At 39.9% G+C, this 13133-nt stretch overlaps 1 protein-coding gene across 1 annotated transcript in view; it reads left to right on the top strand.

The window, feature by feature from the left end:
* The window catches only part of LOC121314568 (lanC-like protein 2), a 52066-nt gene that overhangs the window by 32387 nt on the left and 6546 nt on the right, over positions 1-13133 (top strand). Inside the window, exons 6-9 of the mRNA XM_041247982.1 lie at positions 2097-2243; positions 3628-3810; positions 5398-5574; positions 8531-8603. Coding sequence (XP_041103916.1) covers positions 2097-2243; positions 3628-3810; positions 5398-5574; positions 8531-8603 — 580 coding nt within the window. The remainder of the gene's footprint in view (positions 1-2096; positions 2244-3627; positions 3811-5397; positions 5575-8530; positions 8604-13133) is intronic.

The following is a 13133-nucleotide window of genomic DNA, read 5'->3' as shown; positions in this document are numbered from 1 at the left end:
GGTCCTTCCCCCACCAGCAGAGGGTGAATGCCTGCTGGGTCCCTGTCCACCAGCAGAGGGTGAATGCCTGCTGGGTCCCTGTCCACCAGCAGAGGGTGAATGCCTGCTGGTATCACTTCCCCCACCAGCAGAGGGTGAATGCCTGCTGGTATCACTTCCCCCACCATCACGAGGAGAGGAGCTGGAGCTTCCTCTGCCTCCACCTCCATCAGGGGGAGAGGAGCAGGAGCTGCCTCTCCCTGCACCAGAAGGACCAGGACTAGATGCTGGCGGTCCTCAGCAGCCCTTGCATAGGCTGCTGAGGGAAGCACGGGGAAGAACCTCCCGGCTGCAGTGGCCGAAAAGAGGGCCAACACCCGCACCCCAGCTTGTCCTGACTGCCAGCCTCGCTTCGCCCAAGGATGCCAGCCTCGCTTCGCCCAAGGATGCCAGCCTCGCTTCGCCCAAGGATGCCAGCCTCGCTTCGCCCAAGGATGCCAGCCTCGCTTCGCCCAAGGATGCCAGCCTCGCTTCGCCCAAGGATGCCAGCCTCGCTTCGCCCAAGGATGCCTCTGCATCGCCTGGGGTTGCCCGCCGCTCTGCATCGCCTGGGGTTGCCCGCCGCTCTGCATCGCCTGGGGTTGCCCGCCGCTCTGCATCGCCTGGGGTTGCCCGCCGCTCTGCATCGCCTGGGGTTGCCCGCCGCTCTGCATCGCCTGGGGTTGCCCGCCGCTCTGCATCGCCTGGGGTTGCCCGCCGCTCTGCATCGCCTGGGGTTGCCCGCCTGGCCTGGGGTTGCCCGCCGCTCTGCATCGCCTGGGGTTGCCCGCCGCTCCGCATCACAGCCGGAAGTACTGTGGCCGGAACCCCACGAAGGGGAGCTGCCGGCCACGAAGAAGGGGGAGGAGGTCTGGAGACCGCCAACCCCAGCAGCAGTTTCGCTGCCGGAGGAGGGGGCAGCAGGAGGTCTGGAGACCGCCAACCCCAGCAGCAGTTTCTCCGCCGGAGATCGTGGGGGAGGTCCGGAGACCTGCTCCCTCTGCAGTTTCTTCCCTGCAGGAAGAACGGTGGTTGAAGCCCCACCAAGGGGAGCTGCCGGCGCCGAAGGAGGGGGAAGGTCAGGAGACCACACCCCAAGCAGCCTTTCCGCTGCTAGGACTACCCTGGCAGGAGAATGCTACCCTGCTGACAGCATTACGACCTGTGGGCCCCTGGAAGCCTCTGGTCCTGGCCAAGGACTTTGGGCGGGACTTTTGGGCTTTTAAGGGGGGAGGTGGCCATTGAGGCCATGTGTGCTTTGCACAGGAGGGGGTATATGTAACAAAGTGCCCGCCCCTGTGTATATTATCTGTTATGTGTTGCGTGTGGTGTGTTTAAATGTTGGTGTATAGACATTGGTACACGGGATATAAACGGGTCTGTGTAACACGAGTGTTTAAAAATGTATATGTGTATTTAGGCACGAGGATTGCACAGCACTTCACGTGCAAGTAAAATGTAGTAATATGTGAGCACGGGGAATTGCACTTTATTAATTCACGTGCTGGGATTCAAGTGAATAATTAATTGGTAATTGAATCCCAGCACAATAGTATATATAGATGCACGTTGTCACATACTGGGGTTGGGTGTTCGGTGAGCGGAGAACGGGATTGGAGACGGAGGAAATAAGTAAAGTAATAATAATAACAAAGTATCCGCTCACCGTGTTTGTCAGTGTCTGTCCGTGCACCGTTTTGTTAAGTTCAGTCTGTTTTTGTTTGTCTATTTATTTTGGCGTAGAGTGCCGTGTCCTGTGTTTTTCGTGTTTGTTAAACCTTTTATTTTGTATTAAACCGGCGCCAACAGGCGTCTTCATCACTTCATTTCATCCGTCCTGTGTTTTGTGTATTGCCTTACCTTTCCTGGTTCTGACGCCGCCCACTTCGGCCGTCTCTGTGACAGTCACAAACGTAGCTTGTTTTTCTTCTTTTTCAAAGTCATCAGTCCCCATCTGAATTAAGTAATGAGCAATACAGTACATTGTCCTATTTGAGGATTTCTGAGAAACCCTGCGTTTTATCGCCTAAGATTTTATTGTATGTGAATTTAAAATGCATATAAATACTTTTTTTTAGGTTGTTGATGCTATCCTTGAATCGGGGAAGAAGCTGTCCAAAGAAGAACGAAAAACAGAACGGTGCCCCCTTTTGTATGAGTGGCATCGGAAGCAGTATGTGGGAGCAGCCCATGGCCTGGCAGGGATCTACTGCATGCTCATGCAGGTAAAGAAAGATTTCAGGGTGCTGACAATCAGGCAGCGCGCACATAGTTTTATACAACCTGTGTAGAGAATAAATGTGTGTGATGATAAATAATATTATTTTCAGACATGGGTCGGTAATGTTTTTATACTCAAACCAATTGCTTTGGTGGCCTTAGAGTGTAGCCTGAACAGGAATCGCAACTAGTCTCCGGATTGAATGACATGTAGAATTCAAACAACTAGATGCAGATGGCATGGGGCTCTCTTCTCTAACAAAGCCAGGAGGCTTTGAATACATTTAATGAACACACTGCAAACAAGTTAATGAACAAACAGCACAATCAGCATTAAGACTGGTAGGCCACTCTGCACTTCATAATTAATACAACTTTTTTTTTTTTTTTTTTTTAAACTTTCATTAATACATTTTTGGACGTAACTGAAACGTACTGAAATCTTAATTAAAAAATAAAAAGTTACCAGTCCTTTTTATTCTTTTACATATTTAAAATATATAATGCACACATTTCACAAAACATGTTTGCTTTTGAGTATGAAGAACCTGAATTGAACAACAGCTCCATGTGAGTAGAAGATTCTTTGGTCAAAATGTAAATATTTTGTTGCTTGGGACTTGGATTTGAAATGAGCTCAGGAATGTTATGTAACTTTGGTCACAGACACTTTCATGTTTGAGAGGTTTTTGTTGGGTTTGCTGATAATATGTTAATGTTTGGGGGGGGGGGGGGACTTTACATGTAGAAGTGACTAAAGCAAGGATGAAATAAACATGACAAGAAAAAAATGTTGAACAACTGAAAACTGCAAACTTATCTCCTTTATTATGTTTGAAAAATAAAATAAATTAATATGTATATATGTATAAATATGCCCAAAGGATTTCCATCACCTAGAATTTTAACATAATTAATTAAAAAAAAAAAAAAAAAAAAAAAAAAAAAAATATATAAATATATATAAATATATATATATATATATATATATATATATATATATATATATATATATATATGTATAATTTAGAAACTACAAAATGATATTGCAAAAGTCTGCAGGAAGCCATGAACTAGTACAATATTTCATATTAGATTCTTCTGTTTTTTCTATCAGTTTTTCGTAAACTATATAGAAAACAATAAAGCAGTATGTAATTCAATATGTTAGTGTAACATTATTCAGCAGGTTTTAAACTTTATGAAGCAGAATTAGTTCATTCTGTAGGATGATGCTGGCCTTTTGGCCGTAGCTGTATTTTCAATTATCCATGCCAACAACACCCTTTTAAAAAAAAAGAAAGGTTTACTTACAATGAAACTTAACATTGTAAAAAGAAATTGAGATTCACCTTTTGTATCTTACAGTGTTTATTTTGATCTTTTCAGCCAAGTGCAAAGTTGAATCAAGAAGTCCTGACAGAGCTGGTTAAACCAAGTATTGACTATGTACGCCACAAAAAGTTCAGATCTGGAAACTACCCATCATCCCTCAGCAACGAGATGGACCGATTAGTGCACTGGTGTCACGGGGCTCCTGGAGTTATACACATGCTTATACAAGCTTACAAGGTTAGTGGAGAGCTCTCTGGAGCCCTAGGCTCTACATGTAACCCTTTAAGGACCGGGATCGTATTAACGTGATCTTAGGTGGGCTTGTAGGACCGTGTGACAGGATGACAGAGGGCTGAGGCTCAGAGACAGAGTAAAGGCAAAAATAAAGTTCTTTATTAAAAATAATCAAAATGAACTTACAAAGTAAACGGTCAGGTTCCAGGTCTTTTAAAACAAGGCACTCCTTTAATCCAAACACAAAACTCTCCAACACAAAAGCAAACTCCCCAAACCTCTCCCCTGGCTTTTATCCCCTGTGGCTGGAGCCCAATTAATCAATAATTACTAATTATTCAATTAGAGCTCCAGCCACATTCTCACATGTTTTCCTGGGAGGGAGAAATTTAACCCCCTCCCTGCCAGTTCCAAACATATTCATAGAGACGAGGAGTTCCCCGTCACAGACCGCGATCATGTAAACACAGTAAAAAAATGAAAAAAAATAAAAACTTTGTTTTGATGACTTACCGGGCCACAGTACTTTGCAGTACAGGCCTCAAACACACATCAATGGATAGGGGAGGGACTGACGTTCACTTACTGATAGTTTTTTTTCATGTGATGTCACTGAGAGGGACATTTACTGGGTAAAGGGTGGAGACAGTTTACAGCAGCCCAGCATAGACTTTGTCTTTCCTTATTACTGATGATAATGATACGAGTAACTATTATTTTGGGAAAATAAATCGAGAGTAGTATCCATTATTGCTCATAAAGACCCTGAGAATAAACGTGTATTATGTCATGGCAATCACTCAGGTGAAACAGTGTCTTGTAATTTGCTCAAACATCAATATTTTTCAACAAAACTGAAATTGAACTTGCTTACTGACATTCATGAACATGAATTTACTGTTATTTTTTAGTGTTAGCAGAACATTTTGACATGTTAATAAACTTTTAGCAAGCTACATTTATTACATTAAAATATCCTTTAAAAGACATTATTTATGTACATCACAAGTTCAGTTCCAGTCAGCTCTCTTAATTATACTTAAGGTGTAATGCTTTTCACAGTGCTTTTATCAGCCCGGGTAGCATTTTCGGTCCACCCTTTTGTGATTGAAAAACAAATATTAAAAACTAAGTCTCTTACATCCTAATATTCAGTTGGTAATTAAACAAAGAAACAAAATCCTTTATAAAAGAAACAGGGAATTCACAGTGACATCTAGTGGCATCATATTACATAAATGTTACTCGAAAGATGACATTTGTGCTTGAAATATCATTGGTGATATCAATAATAGTAATATTGGGGCTTAGGCGATGGTGTTTGAGTAAAATGTCAATATAGCTTAAGCTTACATTCTATTTTGAATTAAATTAGATAAATGCACAATTTCTCAGAATTTTTACAAAAAAATATAAATTTTCTTAAAATGTGACTTAAAATGAATACAAAATTACATGCATGTAAACAACCTAACTTCATTAAAAAAAACAAAAAAAAAACAACATTTTAATTAAGCTAAATTATTAAGATTAATAACTGACTGTTAGGAATAGGTAGTCATACCACTGCACATGTGATGACATTCCCAGGTGTTTAAAGAGGAGAAGTACCTGAAGGATGCAGTGGAATGCAGTGAGGTGATCTGGCAGAGGGGATTGCTGAGAAAAGGCTATGGAATCTGTCACGGGACAGCAGGAAACGGCTACTCCTTCCTGTCGATGTACAGCCTAACTCAGGATAAGAAGTACCTGTACAGAGCCTGCAAGGTAGGCTGTTTTGCTGTCGTGGTTTATGAACCACCAGAAACTCTTGAAGGATTTACAGACTTCAGTCCAGTTGGGTGTACATGATTCCTTATGTAATACATAGTAAATGATAATTTCCTATAAGCTTTTGTGTTTTACGGCCTTATTATACATGGTGACATGAGGTCTGTGTATAAGATTGCCCCTGTGTTAATGACAAAATTGTACCACCAGCACATGAATACAACAGAACAAACAACAATAGCCTGTGGATTTCAAATTTTATCCGCAAAAGATGAGAAATGTGTGGAAGAGCAGAATAATGTGTCTTGTCTCTTCAGTGAAATCATCCAACCCTCCAAACAAATTTTCTACTCCAGTTCCTAGTAATAATGTATGTAATAATTAATTGTTAAAAAATAAAGCATCTTTTTTGTATTCTGTTCTACAATGTTATTCTCAACACTAGATCAAAGTACTACAGCCTCACTGTGCACAGTTGGGTGTACATCAGGCCTATCATCATCAGAGCTATTGTCTTCAAAGACATGTTATTACAGTGGTTTGCAGAAGTATTCACCCCCCTGTAAAGTTTTCACATTTTGTTGGCACCTGAGCATACTCCACGACACTTTCAAATTAGACTTTACATGTAGAATCTACACAAACTACTCCACATTGATAAAGTAAAAAAAATGCATATAGAATATAAATTAGTAAGCTTTACAGAGAAAAACAGATTAATCTCAGTTGCATTCAACCCCTTTGCTACTGCAGCCCTAAATCAGCTCAGGTGCAAATGATTTGTTTGAAAGGTCATAATTTGTGAAATGTTTTCAGCCTGTGTGTTCTCAAAGTGGTTTAACTTATAGATAATTTCCCTCAGGTATATAAAGACTTTTAAGCTGCAACTCACATAGTGATCCAACAAAGCAACCATGAAAACCAAGGAGCTTTCTAAACAAGCCAGGTATAAAGAGGTAGAGTGGCAGTCCATCATTAAGAAGTGGAAGATGCATCATACCACCCAGACACTACCCAGATCAGGTCGCCATCCCAAACTGAGCAGCCGGGCAAGCAGCAACAATGACCTTGAGAGATCTGCAAAGTTCTGTGTCTGAGATGGGAGTCAGTGTTCACACATCAACAATAAGCCGGTCCCTACACAAAGCTGGCCTGTATGAACAGGTGGCAAGAAAGAAGCCATTACTCAAAAAGCCTAATCTTAAAGCACGTATGGAGTGCGAAAAAGCATGCAGACGATCCTGCAGACATGTGGAACAAGGTTTTGTGGTCAGACAAGACAAAAATTTAACTTTTCGGTCTAAATTCCAAGCGTTACATCTGGCGCAAGCCCAACACTGCACATCACCCAGTCAACACCATCCCAACTGTCAAGCATGGTGGTGGCAGCATCATGTTATGTGGATTCTTCTCTTCAGCAGAGACTGGGAAGCTTGTCAGGATAGAGGGGAGAATGGATGGTGAAAACAGGAAAAACAGGAAAACCTGTTTGAGTCAGGCAAGACTGAAACTGGGGAGAAAATTCACATTTCAGCAGGACAATGACCCGAAGCACAAAGCCAAAGCCACACTGGAGTGGTTGAACAAGAAGAGAGTTAATGTTCTTGAGTGGCCCAGTCAAAGACTTGACTTGAATCCAATCGAAAATTTATGGCAAGACTTGAAGATTGCAGTCCATCGACAATCTCCACCAAACTTATCAGAACTGGAGCAATTTTCCTGTGAAGAATGAGCAAAAACTTCACCATCCTACTGTGCAAAGCTAATAGAGACCTATCCAAAAAGACTCATAGCAGTAATTGCTGCAAAAGGTGCTTCTACCAAGTACTGATTTAAGGGGCTGAACACTTATGCAACCAGTAAATTTCATTTTGTACATTTTCTTTGCATGTTTTGCTGACATTTAACCTCCTCCTCATATAACAGTGTTCAATTTAACCACTACAGCTTTGAATAAAAAAAAAGTTTGTTTGAAAAACTGCATAAGTTTTATTTGTAATTCAACAAAATATGAACTTTGCAGGGTCGGTGAATACTTTTGCAAACCACTGAAGCTTTTTTCATATTTGTTAATGATACAACAAAATACTACATTATAAATGCATAAAAGGAAAAAACAACAATATCTCAACTGACAACTGATTTAGTCCTACTTGCTACTTCCAACAGCTATTGTTGTCAGACAGGGCTGATTTACAAAGATCAAATAAGCCTTAACTAAATCTGTTGGTCTTTAGCTCCTACTGTATGTATAACGTACAGTGTGTTAAGGCTGTACAAGCTAGTGTCATGTATGAACGTCTTGGACTTCCACAATAGTTACTAAAGCTAATCAGTGTTTAAGTGCAAACTAAGACCAGGTTTGTGTGAGAAAATAAGTAAATTGTTGAGTTCACTGTGTGCCTAAATCTGCTGTTTGACCTTTTATCAGTCTATTTTAAAAACACTGAGTCAGAACATGATGATTGGCAGAGCAGCCACTTCAAACAATCACAGCAGCAATCCTATTACTGCCTTTGCAGTGCACCAGGACTGCTGACTTTCATTAATCCCAACGTGCAGTCTCTCCAAAGAAAACCAACAAGAAGCCAGGGAGAACAATCAGATAGGTTTCAGCCATCATGCGTCACCATTGTATGCCCTAATTGCTCTGGCAGATTACCTTGGAGGTATTACAATTAAAAAACTAAGAAAGAGCATATCTGATAGAAGAGGAATACACATGCATATCCTAAGCTCAGTTTCAATACCACACCACAAAGAAATTATTATTTATAAGGGTAAATTCTACCATCAAAGTATTTCGAAAAATGTAGTCATATGTATGCATCAGTTTTAATGTATAAAATATGTTATTTGAATTGTAGAAAAGAATAGAGCTTCATTCAAACACATAGAACACCCAGTGTCTAGTGGTACATCCTTAGACTTCATGCTTGTTTTTGTTTTCTAGTTTGCGGAGTGGTGTTTAGATTATGGGACCCATGGGTGCCGTATTCCAGATAGACCGTATTCTCTCTTTGAAGGTAAGATTTCATCATGTATGAATAGCTTGTGAAAGGTTATTATCTCAAATGTTCAAAATAGTTCTCCCTGGTCTAATTTGGTTTTAAAAAAACAGCAGTCTAACTGGCAACAAACTGATTATTTGCAAAGGTTTTAATCTGTTTTTGTGTTTTGAAGGAATACAAAATCATCTCAATTTAAAACTATTTTATCAAAGTTGATGTTGTTCATTTTTTCTTTAATAGGAAATTATAACCAGTGGTGTTTACCAGGGTTTAGGTTAACTGTACCCACTGGTGCTTATGGATGTAATGTAACCACTTAGAATGCCTAGTAATGTAATTTAATATAAGATTGCTAGCAGAAACTAGTTAGAAATCATAAAAAAAAAAAAATTAAAAAAAAGATATCCGGTAAGTTTAACAATTTTTTGGGTATAGTTACAAATTTTGCAAACGACAACTTCTGAATGTTTTATTAAAACAGAAATTCATTGTTTTTAACCACATGAACAATCTTAGTGATCTTTCTCTAGACTGTTTTGAATAAAAACACATTCCAGGATAGTTGTTATGGTTAAAAAAATAAATAAATGCAGGAACACATTGCCTTTTAAACTTTTTATGATGTCACTGCTTGTGTCTGTGATATCATGACAGAATCTGGGATTCTTAGCATTGGTATACTTTAGGATACAAAGCAGACGGGTTTAAGGAATTAGTGCCAAAAGTGAACTCTAGCCTTTCCTGTCCAGCAACTTGCACCTCTCCTCTATCAGCAGCCCCACTGATGAGATGGATGCCCTGTGTGGTCGGTACAAAGTGCGTTCCTATTTGCCAGCTAGCTTCATGGGCTACAGAAACGGCCTGGCTAGATGTAAGTTTGCTGAATTTGATGAGGCCGGGCAGCTTAGGTTCCTGTGGGACTCAGCCCCATACCTTCCACTTCCTACTGGCCTATTCGAGGACCCACCAGAAATTAACTGAAGATGTTAGTCGTTGGAGTACCTTTCCAGCATAAACACAGAGGAGAACACCTGCGATTCAAGATCAGAGTCCCTCAATAGCACCGTGGAAGCGGTGGTGGAAGATACTGAATTTGATTATCGGGATGTCAGATTCATCTGGTCCCACTCCAGCAAAGAATAGGTAGGCAATGAGAGCCATTATAAGTGTACTGGCTGTCTTCAATACTACTAGAGCCTGGTGTCTCTGCAAGTACACTTGGAGCAGAGCTGGAGACGGGTTCAGCTGCAGCGTTTTCTACTGGAAGTTGGAGGACCTGTAATGAAAGTCAGGAGAGTGTTCATGTAGAAACTCCAAAGATACAGGTCAGCTCAGAGTCCCTCGTCAACAGTCTGGAGGTGGTGCTGGAAGATCCTGAATCTGGGGTCGGTTTTTCAAAACTTTGGTAATCTGATTTCCTTGCTTTGATCTGGATTATGATGTGAAATTGGGTTTTTAAATGTTGCAATTGGATTTTTCAGAATTTAAAGAGGATTACTTTGATCCAAAATACTAGGATTATTGTGTTCAGAAAGGAGACATCCACTTGGTAGTAACAAAATAACAATTGTAAATTGATTGCGAAAGATATGCCTAATGGGTACAAGAACAATTGGCAAATAGTTATACCGACATGAACGTGATAGCCGACAGATATACAATTTGTCAAGGCACCGACAAAAGGGGAGGCATGCCTTGATTTAGTCTTTTCAGATACCGAAGATAGAATAACTAAAACAGAGGTCAGAGAACCACTGGCAAACTCAGACCACAACATGGTCTCATTTGAAGTGTTTTTTAAAACCCCAAAAGTAATGACTAAAGCTAAGGTTTACAATTTTAGAAAAGCAAACTATGAAGGTATGAAACAGAGACTAACAGAAGTAGATTGGAGTAAAATAGAGAAAACACCCACAGAAGAAGGATGGTTGTTCTTCAAAAATGTAGTACTAGAGGTGCAAAACAATTATATCCCTAAAGTAGACAAATCTAACTGTAAAACTAAATTGCCAAAATGGTTTAATAGATCAATTAAAAAAAATATTCAGTGAAAAAAGGCAGTTTACAGAGCATTAAAAAAAGGACCAAAAAGAAAGTACGCAGAAAGAGTACATAGAACTACAAACGCAAGTCAAAAAGGAAGTTAGAAAGGCCAAGAGAGAACTAGAAATGAACATTGCTAAGGGAGCTAAAACCAATTCCAAAATGTTTTTCCAATATTACAACAGCAAGCGAACATTCAAAGAGGAGATTAAATGTTTAAGAGATACAAATGGCAAAATCGTAGATGAAGAAAAAAAAATAGCAAATATATTAAATGATTACTTTTCACAAGTTTGTACAAAGGAAGATACTGACAACATGCCCCACATGTCATCCAGTTCCTATCCAGTTTTAAATAACTTTAGCATAACTGAGGCAGAAGTGTTAAAGGGACTAGGAGCTCTTAAAATAAACAAATCCCCTGGGCCGGATGAGATCCTCCCAGTAGTACTCAAAGAAATGAAAGAAGTAATTTACAAACCGCTAACCAAGATCATGCAGCAGTCTCTTGACACAGGGGTGGTACCGACAGACTGGAAAATTGCAAACGTAATACCGATCCACAAAAAGGGAAACAAAACTGAACCAGGTAACTACAGACCAGTAAGCCTGACTTCTATTATATGCAAACTTATGGAAACTATAATAAGATCCAAAATGGAAAATTACCTATATGGTAACAGGGTCCTGGGAGACAGTCAACATGGTTTTAGGAAAGGGAGATCGTGTCTAACTAACTTGCTTGATTTTTTTTGAGGATGCAACATCATTAATGGATAATTGCAAAGCATATGACATGGTTTATTTAGATTTCCAGGAAGCTTTTGACAAAGTCCCGCACAAAAGATTAATTCTCAAACTGAACGCAGTTGGGATTCAAGGAAACACATGTACATGGATTAGGGAGTGGTTAACATGTAGAAAACAGAAAGTACTTATTAGAGGAAAAACCTCAGAATGGAGTGTGGTAACCAGTGGTGTACCACAGGGATCAGTATTTAGGTCCTCTGCTATTCCTAATCTACATTAATGATTTAGATTCTGGTATAGTAAGCAAACTTGTTAAATTTGCAAACGACACAAAAGTAGGAGGAGTGGCAAATATTGTTGCAGCAGCAAAGGTCATTCAAAATGATCTAGACAAGATTCAGAACTGGGCAGACACATGGCAAATGACATTTAATAGAGAAAAGTGTAAGGTACTGCACGCAGGAAATAAAAATGTACATTATAAATATCATATGGGAGATACTGAAATTGGAGAAGGAATCTATGAAAAAGACCTAGGAGTTTTTGTTGACTCAGAAATGTCTTCATCTAGACAATGTGGGGAAGCTATAAAAAAGGCTAACAAGATGCTCGGATACATTGTGAAAAGTGTTGAATTTAAATCAAGGGAAGTAATGTTAAAACTGTACAATGCACTAGTAAGACCTCGTCTTGAATATTGTGTGCAGTTCTGGTCACCTCGCTATAAGAAAGATATTGCTGCTCTAGAAAGAGTGCAAAGAAGAGCGACCAGAATTATTCCGGGCTTGAAAGGCATGTCATATGCAGACAGGCTAAAAGAATTGAATCTGTTCAGTCTTGAACAAAGAAGACTACGTGGCGACCTAATTCAAGCATTCAAAATTCTAAAAGGTATTGACAGTGTCGACCCAAGGGACTTTTTCAGCCTGAAAAAAGAAACAAGGACCAGGGGTCACAAATGGAGATTAGACAAAGGGGCATTCAGAACAGAAAATAGGAGGCACTTTTTTACACAGAGAATTGTGAGGGTCTGGAATCAACTCCCCAGTAATGTTGTTGAAGCTGACACCCTGGGATCCTTCAAGAAGCTGCTTGATGAGATTTTGGCCGAATGGGCCGAATGGCCTCCTCTTGTTTGTAAACTTTCTTATGTTCTTATAATGCAATCATATTTATACTTTGGCCCATGGCCTTATCCATCGGAGCTCGATAACTGCCCCTATGCTGGTCGAGCTAAGATGAATGCAATATAGTGATTAAGAATGTCTCGTCCGGTGGGCAGGACAAGTGGCACTTGGGCCACCTTCCTCCTAGTCAAGGCACACTGCAAGGTGGAGGCAGGGGAGGAGGAGGACCAAACAAAAAAACAACATGGGTTTGTGGGCCGAGTCACCTATTTAACTAGTTAAACTGTTATGTGATTGATAGCTGGAGCCTCCTACTGGAGGTGGATTTAGCTTTTAAATGATCATAGAGCATTGATATTTTTTTTTGAATTGTCATAGCAAACACACACTATATAGAGTGTTATAATATTTACATATTTATTTAAGTTTTGTATTTGTGCAAGTAAAAAGTAAAACACATATTTAGTGGTATAGCTTTAATAAGAAAAAAATATATATATTTTTTTATGCAGATGATGTTCAACAGTTTGTTTATTTTTAAATGCATGTTTGTGTGCTATGTAGAAATAAAGATGTGGGGGAAATTACATATTTATTTCATATTACATATATTAATGTGTACATC

Source organism: Polyodon spathula, chromosome 4, assembly GCF_017654505.1.
Source record: "Polyodon spathula isolate WHYD16114869_AA chromosome 4, ASM1765450v1, whole genome shotgun sequence".
Lineage (NCBI taxonomy): Eukaryota > Metazoa > Chordata > Actinopteri > Acipenseriformes > Polyodontidae > Polyodon > Polyodon spathula.
Note: the sequence above shows the minus strand (reverse complement) of the source record. Positions and strands in the feature narration are given on the sequence as shown.